We start from the raw sequence: 18,093 nt of genomic DNA, 5'->3' as shown, positions 1-18,093 counted from the left end.
CTTTCTGCCCCTGAGAACCTCACAGGGGCAGGAGCAGGTGGGTGAACATCACCAGCTCGGAGATGGGGACAGATAAGGACTTGGGGAATGCTTGTTGAATGAATGAATAAATGAGTGAAAGAATGATTAAGGGAATGGACACCTGGCTGAGGAGCTTGGTATTTATCCAGAGGACATTGGGGAGTCATGGAAGGGCTATAGAGAAGTGTTCACATTTCTGCTTTGAGGATGACCTCTCATGCCAAGCTTATCATGTGCTCTTACTTCAGCCTGCAACTCCCTTCCCGCTCCCCTTTTCCTATCTAGTTCCTAGTCTTCCTATGGGTTGTTGATTGGGTGTTCTTTTCTCTAATAAATCCTCCTTACTCCCCCAGACTGAGTCTGAAAACTGCTCTAGTCTCCCATAGACCCCTTGGACTTCCCCATGCTTTCCCTGACTGTTCTGTCTATGCCTCCACCAACCTAGCCATGACCATTCTGGACTGTCACTGTCAAGTGATATGTCTGCCCCAACCTTAGGCTCACTGTGGGCACAGCCTGGCCATCTTGGCCATCTCCATGTCCCTGCCATGATCCAGCTCCAGGCTGAACCACACTAAGTGTTCAGATGTTGAGCAGATGTAAGGGGTCCCCTGCCTCTCTCCATGTGTTCCCAGCCCCCACCAGGACATCACTCACGGCAGTTGGCTGGTGACCTCCAGTCCTTGATAGAGATGCCAAGCTCCAGACAGGCCTGGGCATAGACACTGAGGCTACGGCACAGGCTGGAGCGGTCCCCATTGAGCACACACAGGTCGTATACACACTCCTTCAGGAAGGGCCAGGGGCTCAGGGTATCATGGCAGGCGGCAAAGGGGCCATTAGGCTTGGTCAGCATGCCGCAGAGACGGTCGCCCTCGTAGTGCTGAGCCTGGCCTGGGGTGCAGGTGGGACAGTTGTCTTGGCAGCCATCCTCACACAAAAAGTCCCCATCATCCAGCTTCCAGCTACTGGCAAACTCCACAACGTTAGGAGCCTGCTCCCCATCAGGTGTGAGGAAGTCGTCAGTGGCATTGCCGTTGTAGTTGCCACACAGTCCGTACACCTGGCCTTGGAAGCGTGTGGGCAGGCTCAGTGCCAGCTGGCAGTCCCAGTCGTAGGAGACGACCAGCCCGAAGTCCAGCTCCACTATGGCCCGCCTCCCACTCTGGTACACACGAAGGCCACCCTCAGCCAGGGAAGCAGGCAGGCGCGAGCGCTGGTTGTCAATCTGCAGAAGGATGAGAAGGGAGGGGAGTGGTCACATCTCATGTGGTCCAGCCTTCAGACCCTCTCCAGCTGCAGTGGGATTCCTCCCTCCTATTACTGCCACCAATCAAGCCTCAGGATCTTTGCTGTTACTATCCCTGTGGAATAAAATGTTCTTCCCTAGTCAGCGGTTCTCAACCTGTGGGTCGCCAACCTGTGGGTCGCGACCCCTTTGGGGGTCGAACGACCCTTTCACAGGGGTTGCCTAAGACCATCGGAAAACACATATATCAGCTGTTCTCAACCTGTGGGTCGAGACGCCTTTGGGGTTCGAATGATCCTTTCACAGGGGTCGCCTAAGACCATCGGAAAACACATATATAATTACGTATTGTTTTGTGATTAATCACTATGCTTTAATTATGTTCAATTTGTAACAATAAAAATACATCCTGCATATCAGATATTTACATTACGATTCATAATAGTAGCAAAATTACAGTTATGAAGTACCAACGAAAATAATTTTATGGTTGGGGGTCACCACAACATGAGGAACTGTATTAAAGGGTCGAGGCATTAGGAAGGTTGAGAACCACTGGTAGATGCACACATAGCTCACTTCCTGGCCTCTTACAAAAGCTTTCCTCAAATGTTACCATCTCAACGAGGCCATACTTGACCATCCTATTTTATATGGCAACTCTTTCCTGCTCTATTTTGTTCTCATAGTTTCTAACCTTCTAATATATCATTTGCACGTATCATCTGTCTAACTCCATAGACTGCCAGGGATCCACAAAGATAGGGATCTTTGTCTGCTTTGAACCCTACTTCATTCCCAGTGCCTAGAACAGTGCCTGATAGAACAGTAGGCACTCAGTGAGTGAATGAGGGCACTGCCCTGTCAAGTAAACACTCACCGGGCACTCAATCTGCCTAGCCTGTGCTGGGAAATCATGGAGATCCAGCGATGACCAAGACAACTGACCCTACTCTCATGGGGCTCCCAGTCCAATGGTGAAGACAGACATTCCACTAGAAAGGTCAGAATGGACAGGCTGGGGTGAAGGCACAGGAGGCTGTGGGAACCTAGAAAAGGGCAGACCCAACCTTGCAGGTCAGGGGAGTCTTCCTGGAAGAAGTGACAGCTGAGCTGAGCTGTAAAAGATTAGTAAGAGAGAGCCATAAAAATAGGGACTAGGAAGAGTATTCCTTCGCAAATGTCCCAGTGGAGAGAGTCTGCCAGAGATAAGGAATATGTCCCTCTGTCCCTTGGACCCATTTCCTTTTCCTGAGCATCTTTCTTATGCTTTCTCCACATATTCTCTTCTTAGACAAGAGTATGGGGTATAAAAATGGAGTAACAGGCAGAAGGAACAGCATGAATGGTGGTCTGAAGATATGATAATTCATTCATTCATTCATTCATTCAGTTAATCAGCAAAACCTCCAAGAGCCCTACTGTGTATCCAGGTCTGTGTGAGGCAGCGCTGTGGACATAGCAGTGACTGAGACAGCCCAGGGCCCCACACTTATAGGCTAGCAGCCCAGGGATCACTGTTCAAATCTATTGCTCTGCAAGAGCAGTGATCTCCATTCTAACTAATAAAAGAGTAATATGCAAATTAACCATCACTCCTCACTCCGTCAGTCAATCACAAAGATGGCTGCAGCCACAGAGCTGGAGTGAGCAGGAGGCTTGCATTGCCCCCAGCGATGGAGGAAGCCAAGCTTCCCGCCTGCCCTGGCCTGCCCTGAGCTCCGCTCAAGGCTACAAAGTTTCAATTATAGAAGATAAATAAATCCCAGATACCTGAATCCAGCCAGCGTGGCCTCTGCTCAAGGAGGGGCTGGGGGCCTTGGTTGCCAGGGGCAACCCAACCTGGGACCTGCTTAAAGCTACAAAGTTTCAATTATAGAAGTTAAATAAATCCCAGATATCTGCTTCCAGCCCGTGGGCATGGCCAGCCTGAAAATGGCCATCAGCCCCTTACCCAGGCTGTCCAGGCACCCCAGTGGGACCCCCCCCCCCCCGCCACCCTGAAGGGGCTGTGCCCAGCCTGCAAACAGCCATCAGCCCCTCACCCTGGCTGGCCAAACCCCCATGGGGTGAGGGTCCCCACTGGGGGGCTTGACCAGCCTGCAAACAGCAATCAGCCCTTCACCCATGCTGGCCAGGCACCCCAGTGGGGACCCCCACCCTGAAGGGGGTGTGACCAGCCTGAAAACGGCCCTCAGCCCCTCACCCAGGCTGGCCAGGCACCCCAGCAGGACCCCCACCCTGATCCGGGACACACTTCAGGGCAAACCAGCTGGCCCCCACCTGTGCCCCAGGCCTCTATCCTATATAATAAAAGGGTAATATGCAAATTTACCCTAACAGCAGAAAGACTGGGAATGACTGGTCACTATGACACACACTGAACACCAGGGGGCAGATGCGCAATGCAGGAGATGCCCCCTAGTGTTCAGTGTGCTCCCACAGGGGGAGCTCTGCTCAGCCATAAGCCAGGCTGATAGCTGCCAGCACAGCGGTGGTGGCAGGAGACTCTCCCGCCTCCCCAGCAGTGCTAAGGATGTCCAACTGCAGCTTAGGCCTGCTCCCCGCTGACAAGTGGACATCCCCTGAGGGCTCCCAGGCTGCCAGAGGGATGTCTGACTGCCAGCTTAGGTCTGATTCCCCGGGGAGCAGGCCTAAGTCAGCAGGTGGACATTCCCTGAGGGGTCCCAGACTGGAAGAGGGCACAGGCTGGGCTGAGGGACCCACCCACCCCCGCCGAGTGCACAAATTTTTGTGCACTGGGCCTCTAGTTTTTTTTTGTGTGTGTGTGTGTTTTTAATATATTGTATTGATTTTTTACAGAGAGAAAGGGAGAGAGATAGAGAGTTAGAAACATCGATAAGAGAGAAACATCGATCAGCTGCCTCCTGCACATCTCCTACTGGGGATGTGCCCGCAACCCAGGTACATGCCCTTGACCGGAATCGAACCTGGTACCTTTCAGTCCGCAGGCCGATGCTCTATCCACTGAGCCAAACCGGTTTCGGCTAGTTTTTAAATAATACAAGTAATATTTGTTCATTACAGAAAACTTCCAAAATGTGTATGAGCAAAACAGAAAAGACAAATCACCCATATTGCTGTAGACACACACACACACACACACACACATTTGTAAGTCCTGAAATATTTTTGTCTTCTACCTTTAAATACTTTTATATTTTTCTAAAAACAATGAGACCATGCTAATGTCACCATTTCATGAACTCCTTTGTTCTCCTAACATCTTGTGGACATCCTGCCATGATTCAACCAGGAGCTTTACACTTGTGTCAGGTCACTGACAAAAGCAATGGACCCTCTTTCATGTGCAAAATTCTGCACATAATTTCAAGGGATTTGAAGCCCCCCTTAGTTTGTGCTCAATCCCCCTCGATCTCAAGAACACCTACTTTAATCCACCTGGCTGTTAATCTCACAGATCCACCTGCACACTCATAAAATGAGTGAGGTCTGAGAATATTCACTGCAGTACCATTTGCCATCAAGAGCAAAGTATCCATCCATGGGGGACTGAGTTCAATGAACTATGATGCACCCATGTGATAAAGAAGGGTGCAGCTGTGAGAAAGAAGCGAAGGCTCTCTATCCATCGATATGGAAACAGAATGAATAGTTCAGTGCAAAAAGCGAAGTGCAAAACAGAGCACACAGTAAAGCACACTTTTCTAAGACAGGGGAGAGGTAAGAATGTATGCTTATGGTTGTTTGTCTTGGCATAAACAAACCCTAGAATCTAGCGGTTCTCAACCTGTGGGTCACGAACAATGAAAATACATCCTGCATATCAGATATTTACATTACAATTCATAACAGTAGTAAAATTACAGTTATGAAGTAGCAACAAAAATAATTTTATGGTTGGGGGTCACCACAACATGAGGAACTGTATTAAAGGGTCACGGCATTAAGAAGGCTGAGAACCACTGCTGGGATGGACACCCAAGGAATGAGTAAAGTCGTTACCTGTGGGGAGTGGGAGAAGGTCAGATGAAGATAGGCGGAAAGCAAGACCTCTCACAACATGCTCTTTCTTTGTTTTGAGCTATGCGAAGGCTTTATCTATTAAAAAATTAATTGCAGTAACATGGGAGAACCTCAAAATTATTATGCTGAACAAATGAAGCCTTACACAAAAGGCTCCTGAGACTGGATGATTCCATTAATATGAAGTTCTTGAAGAGACAAGGGGAAAAAAATCAAAACTGTGATTGCATCGAGGGTGGGTTGGGATTTGTTTGGGAAGGGGCATAAGGAAATGTTCCAGAGTGATGAACACATCCTGTATTTTAATACAGGTTTGGGTTGCACATTTGCCAAAACTCAGTGAACTGTACATTTAAAATGTGTGGCTTTTATTATGTATAAATTTAATTTCAAAAGTAAGCAATAAGAAGTGTAAAAATAATGTATTCCAGTTATGATATGGATGTTGAAGTCTTTAGGGGTGAAATATACTGGTGTCTGGAACTTACTTTGAAGTGCATAAAAAATAAGATGGAGTGTTGAAAGGGAAGAGAAATGAGCAGATGATAGATGTGTGATAAATCAGGAAGAGTAAAATATTTAGAATCTAGATCAGGGGTGGGGAACCTTTTTTCTGCCAAGGGCCACTTAGATATGTATAACATCACTAGAGGCCTGGTGCATGAAAATTCATGCACTGGAGGGGGGTGGTCCCTCAGCCCAGCCTGCACCCTCTCACAGTCTGGGAGCCCTCAGGGGCAGAAGGCAACCCAGTGATCAGGGGAAGGCGATACCCCATCACACCTCTGCTGCTGCCACTGCCGGCAGTGCAAGCCTCGGCTGGTTACCTGAACCTCGGTTGGCCCTGGGCAGCTGGACAGCTACCATCCAAGGCTTGCCTGCACCTCGGGTTGGCCCTGGGTGGCTGGGGGCTGAAGGGACTGGGCATCACCATCTTGTGGCCGTGGGCACCACCATCTTTGAGGGTGTGGCAGTAAATTAGCATATTCCCTCCTTATTGGCTGTGGGCACCACCATCTTTGCGATGGTGTGAGGGTCAATTAGCATATTCCCTCTTTATTAGATAGGATTCTTGAGCCATACAAAATTATCAACTTAAAAATTAGCCTGCTACATTTGGCCAAACATTTAATTAACTCACCCCTAATGCCTTGGCAGGGTCAGACCAAATGATTTCGGGGGCCTTTTATGGCTCACAGACCAGACATTCCCCAACCCTGATCTAGATGATTGGCATACGAGTGTTTACTGCACAGTGATTTTAGCTTTTCAGATGTTTGAACATTTTCATAATAACATGGTGGAGGGAAATGAATAATTGCTGTAGGCTGTTATTGTATTGACTGAGTAGTAATCCATTTACCAGAGGCAAAAGGACTAGAGGTTAAGAATAGGGACATATGTGTTAGCCTACCTGTATTCCCAGCTCCATCTCCTATAGCTCTAAGATCATCGGAAATCACTCATACCTCTGGATCTCAGTTTCCTCATCCTATCTAATAATAGACAAACATGGTAATTAACCATACCTCCGCTACGCTTCACATTGGCTAATCAGGGTGATATGCAAATTAACTGCCAACAAAGATGGCGGCCAGCAGCCAGGCAGCTGAAGCGAACATGAAGCTTGCTTGCTCCAGTGATGGAGGAAGCCAAGGTTCCCCGCCTGCTGCAGCCCAGCTCTGAGCTCCAGTCTAAGCAACAATGTTGCAATTATAGAAGCTAAACAAACCCCAGATACCTGATTTCAGTCAGCTGGCCTCGAGCTGGAGCCGCAACAAAGTTTCAATTACAGAAGGTAAATAAATCCCAGAATTAAAAAAAAAAGAAAGAAAGAAAGAAAGGAGAGACTGGGAGCTTCAGTTGCAGGCTTGGCCCGCCTGAAAACAGCCCTCAGGCCCTCATCCAGGCTGGCCAGGCACCCCAGTGGGGACCCCCACCCAGTGGGGTGTGGGCAGCCTGAAAACAGCCATCAGCCCCTTATCCAAGCTGGCCAGGCACCCTAGTGGGGACCCCCACCCTAAAGGGGGTGCAGGCAGCCTGAAAACAGCCCTCATCCCCTCATCCAGACTGGCCAGGCACCCCAGTGGGGACGCCACCCTGAAGGGGGTGTGGGCAGCCTGAAAACAGCCCTCAGCCCCTCATCCAGGCTGGCCAGGCACCCCAATGGGGACCCCAACCTTAAAGGGGGTGCGAGCAGCCTGAAAACAGCCATCATCCCCTCACCCAGGCTGGCCAGGCACCCAAGCGGGACCCCCACCCTGATCCGGGACACCATTCAGGGCAAACCAGCCGGCCCCCACCCGTGCACCAGGCCTCTATCCTATATAGTAAAAGGGTAATATGCAAACTGACCCTAACTGCAGAAAGACTGGGAATGACTGGTCACTATGACACACACTGACCACCAGGGGGCAGACACTCAATGCAGGAGCTGCCCTCTGGTGGTCAGTGCGCTCCCACATGGGGGAGCTCTGCTCAGCCACAAGCCAGGCTGATGGTGCCAGTACAGCGGTGGTGGTGGGAGCCTCTCCTGCCTCCTCAGCAGCACTAAGGATGTTCGACTGCAGCTTAGGTCTGCTCCCCACTGGCAAGTGGACATCCCCTGAGGGCTGCCAGGCTGCCAGAAGGATATCTGATTGCCATCTTAGGCCCAATCCCGCAGGGAGCAGGCCTAAGCCAACAGGTGGTCATCCCCCGAGGGGTCCCAGACTGAGAGAGGGCACAGGCCGGGCTGAGGGACCCCCTCCCCCCAGTGCACAAATTTTTGTGCACCGGACCTCTAGTCTATACTAATAAAAGGCTAATATGCTAATTAGACTGGACGTCTTCCAGATATTCTTCTAGACGTCCTTTCAGACAAAGCCACAGTGGCTGCAAGGGCCGAGGACCTGCAGCCACTGTGGCTGTGAGGACCAGTCCAGCACCGTGGTCCCTTTTGCAGAGGCCGCGGGAGAAGGTGCCGCAGGAGAAGGCAGAAAGGAGAAGGCCAGTGCCGCAGGAGAAGGGAGAAGGTGGCAGTTAGGCAGTTAGGGGGATCAGGCCAGGAGGGGAGAGCAGTTAGGCAGTTAGGGGGATCAGGCCAGGAGGGGAGAGCAGTTAGGCAGTTAGGGGGATCAGGCCAGGAGGGGAGAGCAGTTAGGCAGTTAGGGGGATCAGGCTGGCAGGGGAGAGCAATTAGGGTGATATGTATAGGAGGGGAGAGCAGTTAGGCAGTTAGGGGGATCAGGCCAGGAGGGGAGAGCAGTTAGGCAGTTAGGGGGATCAGGCCAGGAGGGGAGAGCAGTTAGGCAGTTAGGGGGATCAGGCTGGCAGTGGAGAGCAATTAGGGTGATATGTCTAGGAGGGGAGAGCAGTTAGGCAGTTAGGGGGATCAGGCCAGGAGGGGAGAGCAGTTAGGCAGTTAGGGGGATCAGGCTGGCAGGGGAGAGCAATTAGGGTGATATGTCTAGGAGGGGAGAGCAGTTAGGTAGTTAGGGAGATCAGCCAGGAGGGGAGAGCAGTTAGTCAGTTGGGGCGATCAGGCCAGGCCAGGAGGGAAGAGCAGTTAGGCAGTTAGGGGGATCAGACCAGCAGGGGAGAACAGTTAGGAGGATAAGGCTGGCAGGGGAGAGAAGTTAGAGGCATCAGGCAGGCAGGCAGGTGAGCAGTTAAAAGCCAATGGTTCTGGATTGTGAGAGGGATCCCGGATTGAAGAGGGTGCAGGCCAGGCTGAGGGACCCCCACTGCCCCCACCCACACAAATTTTGTGCACCAGGCCTCTAGTTGATAATAATAATAATGCCTATCCTGAAAATTCTGTGAATATTAAGTGCATTAAAACCTGGAAAATGCTAAGAAACAAGTCTGGCACATAGTGCTCACTAAAGTTAGTGTTTGGTCACTTAAGAAATTCCCCATTTTGGGACATTTTGTTTTCTTTTTCCCTACCATTATTATTGTTGTTGTTGTTATTTGCTATTACAAACCACATTGGTATAAACTTTTTTCCCTAGCCATATCTCTGAGCATCCTTAAAACTTTTAGAAGTACAATTGCTGGACAAAAGGGGTTTAAGATTCTGCCATGGATTTTCAAATTCCTCCTCCCAACCCCTACATCCTGGGTCCACTTCTTATACCCTCTACTCTCGGCAAAGGGCTCAGATTAGGGGGCCCCGACACCCAGGCTTTGCTCCTCCTTCTAACTGATGGGCATTATAATGCTGAAGATTCCTTACCCGGGCGAAACCAACTTCCCCGCGGGCCAGCGACACGGAGTGGCTGTAGGCGTTCACGGTGACGAAACCCACATAGGAGACCCTGCGGCTTCCACGGTGCTCGTTCTTGGCCTCCACGCTGAAGGCTGGCAGTGCCTGGTCCTCGCTGTTCAGCTCCACCATCATGTACGAGCACGTGCCCATCATGTCGTAGCGACGGCCATCGAAGGTGGTGTAATGGGGGTCACCCTGGGCTCGGCAGACGGCCACGGGGCCTGGCATGCACTTGGCGTGCCCATCCACCACCTGGCAGATCTGCGAGGGAGGGCACTGCACACCTTCGCAGGAGGGCTTCTCCGCAGACAATAGGGCTGGGGTGGGAGGAGAGGTGGTGAGGGAGAAGTTAGGAAATGTGCACATGGGTGGGAATCCTGGAGCAATCCCGCTGCAGGGAGTTTGGGCAATGTGCTCACAACTACCCATTTTAGAAGCGGGGAAACTGAGGTCTGGAATCTCACAGGGAGAGAGCTGCTCAGGCCCAACCCAAGCCCAGGTTCCCTGATTCCCCAGTTTAACACAGCTCAGCCCAGAAGGACTGGAAGGTAGTGGAAAAGGACCGGCAGGAACAATCATGGCATAGCTAACTTGTTAATTTTCTCCTCTCCCCTACCTTCTCACTCAGGGCAAAATGCTAAGGCAGAAGATGGAAGACAGAAACTGTTCAACAGAAAGGAAATGACAGTGAAGTCAGGCAGCCCAGGTTAGAATCCCAGCTCAACCAATTAGCTGTGTGACACTGGACAAGGAATGTTCAACTCTCTGTGCCCCACTTTCCTCACTGGTGACGTTGATGACAATGATACCTTCTTCACAGGGATTTTGGGGGAGGGGGTGCTGCCAGGTTTAAATAAGCTAAAACTAAGTAGGGCTGGGAACTGCCCCAGGTGTTATAATTGATCACCTACCCTCTCGCCATTCTACTATTGAAGCCCAAAGTGGCCCTTTGAAATTGAGTGGATTTATGCCATGGAGGGGTGGAGGGAGGGACATTTTTGCCAGTATTGGGAACCCTAGTGTCTAGGTCCTAGCTTAAGGGGTAGGGGGTCCAAATAAGGAGAAACAGTTTCTCCTCCTCTGCTTCCTAGTCTTCAGAAGCTCTTGCCTTCTGTCAACTCATAATCGCAGCTTACCCTTCCGTAGCCCTACTCACTTGCCAGGTACCCCCAAAGTGCTTTACAAATGTTTACTCATTACACCTGTGGAGGGGATGTTGTTATTACCCCCATTTTACAGAAATGGAAACTGAGGCCCCCAGAGGTGAAGTCATATGCCCCAGGTCACACAAGCAGAGGTGGTATTTGAACCCTAGAAGCCTGGCTCTCCCATCTGTGCCATCAAGCGCTGCCCTGCCTGGAAGCAGCTTCTCAATGTGCTGAGCCTGAGGCTGCATATAGGGCCAGGTCCTAGAGATGAACTACTTTAACGGCGAGGCACCTGGTATATTGAGAGAGAAATACCCTGGCATGGGAGGCATCATTATTATTATACTTTTAGGCCTTCTGAGTTTGGGCATAAATATTCCAAAGCAGGTGTGGGAGAGTATCAGTTAGCAACTGGTATAGTTGTGTATCAGTTGCTAAATGTAAAAATATTTATAAACAAATTGGTAAAAAGCTTTAACCCGTCCCTGTCCCCCCCCCCAAAATATTCCTCTCTCACACACATTGGCTCTCCCCTAAGACTCCTTCCCCAACTTCTTCCCAAAAGCAACAGACCAAGGGCTAATGCCAGATACCATGGGGCTTCTAAGACCCTGCTTCATGTGCTGGTATCTCTTCTGACTGGTTGGGACCCTGGACCACACCTGTTGCTAAACATTTAGAGTAGAGTATTGCTTGGTGAGGGGGTATAGAGAGGGGCTGGGAAGCCTTAAGGAAAGGAAGGATGACAGAGAGGATGAGGGGTGTGTGTGTGTGTGTGTGTGTGTGTGTGTGGCGGGGGGAACAGCCCAGCTGAGCCGGGAAGCCACAGGAGAGCAGGTGGGTAAGAAAAGGGAAAGGTGAGAGAGACCACAAAGGGGACACCTGGTGGGCAGGGTGTCGTTCCCCATCACTCACTCTGGCCGCAGGCAGCTGCTGTCCCGTAGCCCCCAGATTGGGTCAGCCAAAAGGTGAGCAGCCCGAAGCTGGTATTGGCCATGGTCATGTGGATGATGTTAGTACTGTTGAGGTCCACTTCGGCATACGAGAACTCACTGCCTGGAACAGTTACCCAGGTGAGCCTGGTCCCCAGCCCGTGTCCATCAATGGTCAGCTTGTCAGCAGCCTTCGTCTGTGCCACCACTATGGCCACACCCTTAGAGCCTGGGAAGCTATTGACCACATAGGCAGGACAGTAGGCTTCCACATCTGGGATCAGGACCAAGTAGGGGTCATAGGTCACTTTGTCCCTTGTGCCACCCGTGCCAAACAACAGGACTTGGATGCCCGCATCTGCAGATAGGAAGAGTGGCCAGGATGGCCGGACCTCAAACTCAATCACGTCCCCCTCCTGGAGTCCCCTGGAGCCGATGATGTTCCCGTGGTTGTAGGTCAGCTTCGTGGGCTGGCCGGCCATGGCATAGACCACATCGAAGCGGGTCTGGGAGGCCAGAGGGGGCACCACATAGTGGGTGCCCCAGGCAGACGTGGGTAACAGCTGCTCCACCACATGGTTGCAGCTTGTGTGTTTCTGGGCACAGCTGTGGCCGGAGAGGACAACCACAGGGCTACTGGCTGTGACCTTTGACCCTGAGAGATCAGCCGTGCTCTGTACCTGGGCCACTTGGTAGGGCTGGAGAGTCACAGTTAGGACACTGCCCCCTGGGTAGAAGTTGCCCTGGAATGTCACTGCCGCCTTCAGCTGCACACTGATCGAGGCACCCTTTGCACCAGCCACCACAGCAAACTCCTTGACATTCTTAGCCGAGGCACTAGGGGGTGTGAACACAAAGTACTTTGTTCCCAGGGTGCTGACAGGCCGCAGCAGTGTCAGATCCTCTGTGTTGGGCTTAGTGTTTATGGCCTGCACAGAGATGTTGCGATCCGAGCGGACCAATACCGCGTGCTGGAAGATATTGCTGCCGATCATCTCAGCCTTGGTGCTGATGTTGACCATGACCGACTGCCCAGGCTTCACTGGTACATTCTGCGAGGTGCCATCTGCCTGGCTGAGGACGGTAACTGAAGCAGATCTGTCCGACAGACTGGTGATGAGGAGGTAGAGCTTGCCCTTGACATACCCGGGCTGGTAGTTCTGCAGGAAGGCTGTGAGGAATTCCGCCCCTTCAGCATTGCTGGGGTCCACTGAGGCCTCCTGGGTCAACCCTGGGGTGAGAAAATGCACTCATGGGTCTATTTCTCCATCAGAGAAGTAACCCCTTGCCCTGTGCCTGGATAACCTGTCAAATATTAACTTGGGCTTTTCTCCCTCTTTTCTCTTTCCTTTCTCCTTTTTCTTGCAGCATTTACCTACCAGCCTGTCTGACTTTGTCTTCCAAAAACCTGAATGCTTTGGACAGAGAGCTCAGATTCAAGTGTGAAGCAAGTAATGTCAATATGGGAAACAGTTTGGGTGGCAATTGTGCAAATGGAGCGTTCAGGCACATCAAAAGTGGGGCGTTGCTACTAGCTTTAGCCTGTTGTTATTTTGACAGCGTATCGACTCTTTTTTCCTTTTTTTATGCCAGATTTTACCTTTTTTTGTGTGAGAAACTTGCTGTCTGAATTTCCATGTGAAATCTCCAACCCAAAATTGTTTTAAGCTCTATGGGGCTGGATTCAGTTGCCAGTTTGTGATAATAGAACTGGAGGTGGGGTGGGGAGTGTGAAGTGGGTAAAGGGAAGAAAGGAGTTATGGAATGTGAGCAAAATGTCTCCAAGAAATAGAGAGCAGTTTGGACTTTTCAACACCCCCAAATGGACAGGGATGCTCCAGAAGAGAGAGGAAGGGGGAAAGGAGAGAGAGAGAGAGAGAGAGAGAGAGAGAGAGAGAGAGAGAGAGAGAGAGAGAGAGAAGGAGAGAGGAGAGGAGAGGAGAGGAGAGGAGAGGAGAGGAGAGGAGAGGAGAGGAGAGGGGAGGGGAGGGGAGGGGAGGGGAGGGGAGGGGAGGGGAGGGGAGGGGAGGGAGAGAAAGAAGAGTCTATGGGGTCTTGGAGAGAGTGTGGGAGTTATAGAAGAAGTGCCTGGTGAACAAGGGGGGCCTTGAAGGGTATCCTAGTGTCCATGGGGCCAAGGAATCAGGTGTCCCATCTTGGTGTCCCATCCTTCCCCCAGTCCTTTGGTTTACTTAAGACTCCAGTCCTGGACATGACCCTGGAGAACTGGGCACCAAGCCCACCAAGAATGACTTTAGTGAAATTCTCCATTAACTCAGCAGAATGATTGTTAGGGTCTAAACTTTGCTTGAGTTGCAGAAAATCAAGGGAGTGGTTGTTCTTGCACCTTGAATTGGGGACTAACGTGTTTGCCTCAATTCTGCCACACTTCTCTGCAGAGCCCAAGGGCCCTCTCTCCCATTGCAGCTAGCATAGGGTGACGTTGGGAGAAGGGTTTGTGGAGGGGACACAAATGGAGGGTGCTGACCCAGGCAGGCAGAGTCAGGAACAAGAACAGGGGTGGGATCTTGGCCTTACTTACCCCACAGAAGGGTTGCTCCAGCCCAGAGTGTCCACCAGCTCCACAGGAAGCCCATGTCTGCAGAGGGGAAATAAAGCGGGGTCATAAGAAGCTGATCTGCCCCTCCTGACAGAGACCATCTCAGAAACAATAGAAGGGCCCAGTCTCAGGACAATGGCCACCTGGACAGCAGGAAGGCTTGAGTGGGCTGGATCCAAGGGTCAGTGTGTATAGGGTAGTCGGATGTCCAGTTGGTCTGGGGGTGGGGTGGGGAGGGCAGGACAGGGGCAAGGATAGGGAGTTGGATGTCCGTTGGGTCTGGGGATTGGGGTGGGGAAGCCTGGAGTCAGGAGCAAGAGTAGGAGACCTGATGTCCTATTTCCAAAGGAGACCCAGCCTCTCTTACCTGCAGGTCCCTGGAGCTTCAGGGTTAGCCCCTGGGCTGGGCTATATAATGGAGTTTCTGGGCTCCTCAGGCCACACCCCACCTGCCAGGCAGATGGTTCCAACTTCCGGGAGGAGGCTCCTGATCCCAGAGCCAGGTGGAATGGGGATCCTGAAGGCCTGTGAAGGGTGGAGGGCAAGCCTGGATGCCTGGGGCCTGAGGATATGAGAACAGCTGGTGGCTGTGCCCTGAGAGCCTGCTGGGAAACTCAGTCCTAGAAGGGTGGTGGTCCTGAGAGAAACAGCTGGGGAGCAGGGTGCTCAGACCCTAGGTCCCGGGGGGTTGAGATCTGGGTGGAAGACGGTATTTGATCTTGTTTGCTGACCAGAAGCTGCCTGCAGATTTTTCCTTTGGCTTCTGCCAGGTATAACAGCAAAGGACCTGCATGCGGGTTCTGGCTGCTCCCTAGTTCCTATTAGCTGATCTCTGGTCCCCAGCCACCCACATGCTGTTTCCAGGCACCACTACGGGAGTGTGTGTGATGGGGAGGTATCTGAACACCTTACTCAGGCCTGTGCAGTGAGACACAATGCCTCTACCCCCAGTCCAAGAGCCTCCTATGAAATGGGAACTTCAAAACTAGCCTCACCGGGATTATTTATCTCCCAGAGGGAGCTCTGCAAACTCTCAAAGACTGTGGGTGGGCGGCAGGCATCTCTGTGTGGCAACTGGGGGCTGGAGCCGTGTGCAAAGAGAGACAGAGGCCTCTGTTTCCTGGTTCCACACAGACACCAGGTTCCACTTCCTGGAGAATTCTTTGTTTTCTGGCCCTGAAAAGGGACTGATTGAACAGATTGTGAGCACCTCCATCGCTCCAGAACCTGCCTGGGATGGGAGGTGGGTCTAGGTCGCACCCAGAGAGAAGGGACCACTGAAAGGTGGTGTGGGCTTTCTCAGATGCAGTCTGCTCCTCCCGGGGCCTGGCCGGACCCGTGCCCTGCTCCCACCCTCCTGGCCTAGGACTCATTGTTTGCTGGGGAGTCTCCCCTGGAAACAACAGCTGCGAAGCCTGGGTGTTCTCTCACACAACACCCAGCAGCTGCCGCCCCTAGGGCTCCTCCTCTCTTATCACCAAGGCCTGGGCTTCTGTGCAGCCAGGGTGGGTGGGGCTCTGACACCCCCCACCCAGGGCAGGTTCCCAGAGGGAGAGATAAAGGCTCAGAGTCAACCAGGGACCCAAAGTCAACCAGGAAAATGAAGTGAGTAAACAGGAGACTGGATAAAAGCCAGAGCTATCAGGAAGGGCGGGGGACCTACAAGGGGTGAGAGCTTTGGGGAAAGGGGTGCCTGGGTCCCTGAAGAGTCTGGGGGTGGGTAGAGGGGTCATCTGAGTTGCCAAGGGAAAAAGGGAGGGGGCTTCTGGGATTCCTAAGAAGGAAGCAGCTATTGCAAACCAAGATGTCAAAATCTTCTGTGTCAGATACTCCTCTTATAGTCTGAGACACTCAGGGAAATGAGGTGGGGAGGGAGACAGACAATTAGGGAAAGTCTCAGGGGTGATTGAACCCCCGCCTCCCTCTCCCAATCTCCTCCAAGCTTGACTCCAGAAAGAACCTTCCCCCTTCAAAATCTGCCATTGCTCTCTGCAGCCAGAGTCCCCAGAAATGGGGTGGGGATGGGAAATCTTTTATATTTTGGATTTGAAACCCCTGAGACCTTTCTGGTCTTTTCAGGCGTGTGTGTGAGGGGGTGTTTAGTGTGTTGGAACCTGTGCCTTACTCTATGTTGTATCTGTTCTCAGAAATCCCACTGATGGTAACGCTAACCTGTGGGGACACTTTCTCACGGTCAGAGAAACCACCTCTATCCCACCCTGGCAGCCCTGGCAGCCCCAGCAAGCGGGGGTTGTGCATCTGAGCCTCTGACCTCTCCCTGCAGGCGGGATCTGCAGGGGGCAGATCTGCACTGGTCACACCAACTCAGACCCCGGGGACCCCCTGGCTCACCTGGGCTTTATAGCCCCAGGGCACCGCTGGAGGGAATTTACTCTCTGCAGCTAAATTCAGATTTGCCAACAATTTCTAACTCCCTTCTTTCATGCTCTGGATTCCACAAGGGGGTCTCTCTACTCCTTTGGGGGAACTCCTCTATCTTGCCGAAGCTGCCACTAACCCCCCTAAGGCTCAACCGTGATCTTGTTCCTCTTCTGCTCAAGAACATCGCAGGCTTCCCTGTCCCTGTGAGTGCAAATGCACACTGTTGGCAGGAGGATCCCAAGTCCTGGGGCTCCATTTCCTGCTGTCCACCTCGCCATTGCTGTGCAGTTCCTTCCTCTTGGTGCACCTTCCCCACAACCTACCTGCTGACTCCTTATCTGGAATCCAAACATCATCACTTTCTGCATGAGTCATTTGCCAAACTGAGGCTAATCTCTTTAATTCCTCTTATATAACACTGGCTATCTGCTCCTGTACTTAATGGCAATCCCCTTGTTTTGTTTTAGCTGCTTGGAACTGAGAGCTCTGCTACGTCTACGTTCTGTTCTATGCCTCCCCACCGACCTCTCTTCCACCCACCACAATCTGACCTCCCGTGTGCATTAAAGCTGTTTTGCTAAATGCATGGCCCTTGGAGCTTAGGAGAGAGAAAGACAAAGGTAACGCACTGGGGAGGCGAGGGAGAAGGGAAAGGCAAGGCAAGCTCCTGAGAGGGAGGGTGCCTTGTTTACCATTTTAGGAAAACACCAAAACGTTTTTCAAAGTGGTTGCACCATTTTACGTTCGTTCCAGCAGTGCATTAGGTGAAAGACACTCCTCCATGGGTCTCTGGCATCCCTGCGTATTTTGCTGGGTATGCCAAGAGTGCAAGGCCCTGACTGCCTTTACCCAGGCCATTTCTCAGGACTGTACTTGCAGTGAACAATCTTTTTCTTTCTTTTTTTCTGAGAACAGTCTTGAAGGATGACATAATGTCACCCTCTGGAACAAAAACCAGGCTTGCTTGCTTACTACTTGCTATAAAATAGAAGATTCCTTAAGCTCAGGATTCCTCTCCTATAATGCAAGCCACCTCAAGGATAGGCATCCAGCTGGGGCCTCCATGACCCCCACGGTACTGGTGGAACCCGTGTGAACAAGCCTCATGTTGCTTGCTGTGCAGTGAGCAGTGAAGTACTTTCTTTGTTTGGGTGTTTTGTTTCTAAAAACTGTCTTGCTAGCCTGGCCACAGTGGCTCAGTGGTTGAACATCGACCTACGAACCAGGAGGTCACTGTTCGATTCCTGGTCAGGGCTCAGTCCCCAGTGGGGGTGTGCAGGAGCCAATCAATGACTCTCTCATCATTGGTGTTTCTCTCTCTCTCTCCCTCTCCCTTCCTCTCTGAAATCAATAAAAATATATATATATTTTTTATTTTTTTTATTTTTTTATTTTTTAAAATATATTTTATTGATTTTTTACAGAGAGGAAGGGAGAGAGATAGAGAGTTAGAAACATCGATGAGAGAGAAACATCGATCAGCTGCCTCCTGCACATCTCCTACTGGGGATGTGCCCGCAACCCAGGTACATGCCCTTGAC

General features: G+C 51.4%; 1 protein-coding gene across 1 annotated transcript in view; it reads right to left on the bottom strand.

The window, feature by feature from the left end:
• LOC118674514 (Fc fragment of IgG binding protein) overlaps window positions 1-14,207 on the bottom strand; it is a 44,794-nt gene extending 30,587 nt beyond the window's left edge. The window contains exons 1-4 of the mRNA XM_036346402.1: window positions 14,153-14,207; window positions 11,594-12,841; window positions 9,498-9,847; window positions 679-1,249 (exon numbers count right to left, since the gene is read on the bottom strand). Of these exons, the coding sequence (XP_036202295.1) occupies window positions 679-1,249; window positions 9,498-9,847; window positions 11,594-12,841; window positions 14,153-14,207 (2,224 nt within the window). The remainder of the gene's footprint in view (window positions 1-678; window positions 1,250-9,497; window positions 9,848-11,593; window positions 12,842-14,152) is intronic.
• Window positions 14,208-18,093: the final 3,886 nt, after the last annotated feature.

Source organism: Myotis myotis, unplaced genomic scaffold (genome assembly GCF_014108235.1).
Source record: "Myotis myotis isolate mMyoMyo1 unplaced genomic scaffold, mMyoMyo1.p scaffold_m19_p_19, whole genome shotgun sequence".
NCBI lineage: Eukaryota > Metazoa > Chordata > Mammalia > Chiroptera > Vespertilionidae > Myotis > Myotis myotis.
The sequence above is the reverse complement of the archived record's forward strand: the minus strand, read 5'-3'. Positions and strand labels throughout refer to the sequence as shown.